Source organism: Nicotiana sylvestris, chromosome 3 (genome assembly GCF_000393655.2).
Source record: "Nicotiana sylvestris chromosome 3, ASM39365v2, whole genome shotgun sequence".
In the NCBI taxonomy this organism is placed as follows: Eukaryota; Viridiplantae; Streptophyta; class Magnoliopsida; order Solanales; family Solanaceae; genus Nicotiana; species Nicotiana sylvestris.
This window is the reverse complement of record NC_091059.1, coordinates 92929961-92934530: the sequence shown is the minus strand read 5'-3', so window position 1 is coordinate 92934530 and position 4570 is coordinate 92929961. Positions and strand designations below refer to the sequence as shown.

At 38.6% G+C, this 4570-nt stretch overlaps 2 protein-coding genes across 2 annotated transcripts; both read right to left on the bottom strand.

The window, feature by feature from the left end:
- Positions 1 to 628: 628 nt before the first annotated feature.
- Positions 629 to 2808, bottom strand: LOC138887684 (uncharacterized). The gene is made up of 5 exons (XM_070169461.1): positions 2641 to 2808; positions 2262 to 2558; positions 1765 to 2211; positions 1569 to 1720; positions 629 to 908 (listed from the first exon to the last, which is right to left on the bottom strand). Exons 1-5 carry the CDS (start codon positions 2806 to 2808, stop codon positions 629 to 631), a joined length of 1344 nt encoding a protein of 447 aa, XP_070025562.1.
- Positions 2809 to 2810: 2 nt separating this feature from the next.
- On the bottom strand, positions 2811 to 3323 carry LOC104230269 (uncharacterized). The gene has a single exon (XM_009783037.1). It carries the CDS (start codon positions 3321 to 3323, stop codon positions 2811 to 2813), a length of 513 nt encoding a protein of 170 aa, XP_009781339.1.
- Between the last annotated feature and the right edge of the window lie 1247 nt (positions 3324 to 4570).

The following is a 4570-nucleotide window of genomic DNA, read 5'->3' as shown; positions in this document are numbered from 1 at the left end:
ATCAACGACTCTATCTTCAGCTTCTGTTGTAATCGTAGGACCATGTTCCTCGCTAATGGATGGAGAAGTAGTTGTACTATATTTACTGGATTCCTTGACATGACTCATCATGTCTACCTTCCTATTTGCCATGTTAACCTCACCTGGAATCAATAAGGGTTCTTCATCTTGATTAGCATTCCTGCCCCTTTTTGAGACGAGTAAACCAGGAAGATTCCTTCATCTCTTTTAGAATCAAATTTTCCAAGCTTATCTTTTCCATTATTGAGAACATAACATTTATAGTCAAATGTCCTCAAATGAGTCAACAACTTTGGTGAAGATATTTGCAATCCCTCTATCAATTAATATTGATCGTGCCATATCTTAAGAGTCATGTTCTTCTTTTCCACAACTCCACTTTGCTGCGGTGTTCTTGGAGGTGATAAGTGGTGAGTAATCCCACTTTCAATACAGAATTCATCCAATCTGGCACTATCAAACTCTGTCTTATGATCTGATCTGATGCAAGACACATTTATTTCCATCTTGAGTTAGATCTTCTTGACAAAAGCCACAAATACTTGAAAGATCTCATCCTTGGTTCTTAGGAACAAAGTCCAAGTGAAGCTGGAGTAGTCATTCACTATCACAAGATATGTCTTCTTCCTCTTCTGTTTTGCTCCCTCATTAGTCCACATAGATCCATATGAAGAAGATCAAGTGGACTTGAGGTGCTAACTATCTTTTTAGGCTTGAATGAAGATCTGACATGCTTTCCTTTTGCACAAGCATCACACACTTTGTGTTCCTTGAAGCTCGACTTGGGAAGACCGCGAACTAGGTCCTTTTGGACCAGTTTATTCAGTAATGAAAAGCTTGCATGTTCGAGCCTTCTATCCCATAGTTTAGCATTGTCACCAATAGCTCTAAAAACAACATAGATCACCACTTTACAGAGACTCAAACACAACAACATAATTATTCTTGTATCTTTTTACCACAAGCACCACCTTACCAGTCACAAGATTTGTGATTGTGCATATCTAGGAAAAAATTCTGCTTTATTTCCCTCATCACATATTTGAGAAACACTCAAGAGACTGTACTTCATACCATTGACATAGTACACATTCTCAATTGAGTGAGCAAGTGACTTTCCATTCCTTCCAACTCCTAGAATGTATCCCTTTTTGCTATTCCCAAAGGATACACTCCCTCTTTGCAGGACTTTTAGTGAAAGGAAATCGACTGTATTTCCAGTTACGTGCTTTTGAGAAACCACTATCCATCTACCATTTGTAGGCTACTTCCTTTTACTGTTCCCTGCACAAGAAAATCAGAGTTAGATATAGGAACCCAAACTAGTTTGGGTCATTTGTAATGAGGAAAAGGGTGAATGAAGAATCTTTTGGTCCATGCAGGCATCATGCATTTTCTATATGAGGGACTAGGTCCTCTAGTAGTAGTTACTTTCTCAGCAAAGACTTTATTTTCTGATGAGACTGAACCCTGGCCTTGCAGTTTTCCTTGAGGTGCACATTGTTTCCACATTGGGTACACAACAATTGTCGGATACAATAACATACTTGCTATGAGGGTTGTAGGGAGTCTTCTCCCTTTGAAACCCAATTCCCTGTTTGTTTCCCCTATTGTTAACATGTGTGGCAGTAATAGCATCAGAGGACCAGGTCCACTTAAGAGATTTTTCAAGATCACTCTTCACTTTCCCTAGTTCTTCCTAAAGTTTTTGCTTTCAAGCTTAGCACACAGACTGGTCTTCACCAAATTTAATTCATTTTCAAGCTTAATGTGTGCCTCACTCGCAACTTCAGTTCCCTTTTTAGAGTTTCCAGGCCTACTTTCCATTTTAAGTTCCTCAATTGTCTCCTTCAAGTCTACTACCACCACTGCTAGGTGATCTCTCTCTTGCTCAATGATAACAACTATCTCAGTTAAAGTTTCTTTTTCTTTACTTACACACTCAATGGTTTCTTTTAAGTCAACCATAACAACCATTAGATCATCTCTTTCATGTTCTATACTGGCAATTTTCTTATCTAAGGCATCCTTTTCATTTTTCAGTTTCTCTATTGTTTCTTTCAAATCAACTACAACGACTACTAGGTCACCTCTAGTTTGTTCATCTTCTTCTAATTCCATAGTTAATGCATTTTTATCATTTATAAGACTATGGTATGCATCAATTAATACATTTGCTAACGACATGAGCTTTTTAGAAGAGCAAGATTTTAGATTTCTCTGAACATCCAGAAATTTACCTCATCATCGTCGTCATCTTCATCGTCATCAAATTGATCCATCAAAGCAAAGATTGAATCATACTCAGTTGCTTCATTTTCCACTGCCATCATTGAACTGCCACCATGCTCATTTTCTTTTTCAGATTCGCTGGATGAGTCTCCCCATGAAGCAAGATCTTGCTTTACAACAATGTCAGTGTCATACTTTCCGTTGAAGCATTTATTAGGATCCAGGTTCCTCTTGGCTACTTTATCAAAGTTTTTATTGTAATGATCTTGCTTTAGGAGAGGGCAATCCTTGATGAAGTGTTCTATCTTGCCACATTTATGACAAAGGTCATAATTTCTTTGCTTGCTAGAACTTCCCTTTTTTTTGAATGCCTCCATTCCTACGAACCATCTTCTGGAATCTTCTTGTCAAGTAAGCCATTTTACCATCCTCACCACCTGAATCATTGATGTCTATCTTGAGGACCAGGTTCTTTTCCCTCTTGGTTTCTCTTCTTTCATTGTACTTCTTCTTCTTCATTTTATAAGTTTTCAAGTTTCTAACAAGTTCATCCATGGTCAGTGTCTGCAAGTTTTCGCCTCTGTAATGTCATTTACTTTGCTTTCCCAAGAACTGGGTATTACACTAAGGATTTTCCTGACAAGCTTGTTTCTTGGAACAATTTCACCAAGAGAGCGAAGCTCATTGATGATAGAGGAGAATCGAGTATGCATATCTTGGATGGATTCATCATCTTTCATTCTGAAGAGCTCATATTCAGTTGTGAGCATATCAATCTTGGATTGTTTCACTTGTGTTGTTCCCTTGTGAACTGTCTGAAGAGCCTCCCATATTTCTTTTGTGGATTGACATGCTAATATCCTGTTATATTCATCAAGACGAATACCACAAGCAAGAATTTTCTTTGGATGAAAATTTTCTTCTATGGCCTTTCGATCAGTGTCATTGTAATCATTCATCGTCTTGGGGATGGCTACAACTGGGTCGCCAAGGTTCTTGGTAGGAACAAAGGGTCCGTCACATATAACATCCCATAGATCAGAATCTTCAGCCTTATTGAAGTTGTGCATCCTAGTCTTCCACCATCCATAATATTGACCGTTGAACTTAGGTGATACGTAAGTAGACTGGCCTTCTTTGAAGTTTTAGGGAGCAGCCATGATGATCCTTTCTAGGTGTTAACCTGATAGAAGAACCCTCTATGATATTAATTGATATAATATAAGGGTCTACAAAACTCTATAAAGAACAAGGTTCTCTATCAGGTTCAATAGAACACATGCAAACTACAGTAAGTAGATGACAAGAGGAATTTTATGTGGAAAATTCCTAGCTCAACGGGATTAAAAACCACGACCTACCCTTGTAGGATTTCGACTTCACTACTGAGCAACTTATAGATTACAACCTATGCAACCTAGGAATTAACCTCTTAATCCCTCACTAACTTGTAGTACTTTATTACAAATATGATTAGTTAATAGTGTCCAAAAAGCATGGTGTAAGCCTAAACTACCTGGGCACATCAGGAATAGTAGCTACGTACGGACTCTCGTCACTTCGTGCGTACGTAGCCCCCAAAAATAACCACATATTAATTAAGTTTACCTATGGGGAAATTTCCTTCTTACAAGGTTAGAAAAGAAACTTACCTCGTCTCAAATCCTACTTCCAAACTTAAGAATGCGCTCAAACCCTCAAAGCGGAGCCGACCAATCCAAAACTATTCAAATAGTGTAAAAACTAATCATTATAGGTTCAAAAGTTCGTATTATAACTATTAAAGTGATTACCCAACCCCAAAAGCAAGATTCCTAAGATTCACCCCTGGGCCCACGTGCCCGAATTCCGAAAATTTTCAAAGGAAGTTGTTACCCATGATCTATGGACATAAATATATGATTATCACTAAGTTTCATGGTCAATTTCGTGGTAAAATCTCATTCTTGTCAAACCCTAGGTTTTTTATCTAACCCATGATTTCTACCAATTTTCGTGTTGAAATCTACCCACAATCAATGTATTAAACTCATAATAGTTAGAAATTACTTACCTCGAAAAGTTAGGGGGAAATCCCTCTTAAGAAGCTCCAATAATCACCCAAAGAGTGAGAGAAATGAGTGAAAATAGCTTAAGCCCGTATTAATTGAATCTCACTGCCCCAGTGATTTTTGCATCTGCGGTGCATTGGCCACATCTACGGATCCGCTTCCACAGACAAAGTGTCTACTTTTGCGGAATTGGCTGGGCCAGTTGGGCCGCACCTATGGACGGGCTCCCACTTCTGCAGTCCCGCTTCTGCCTAGAGCTAGCCGCA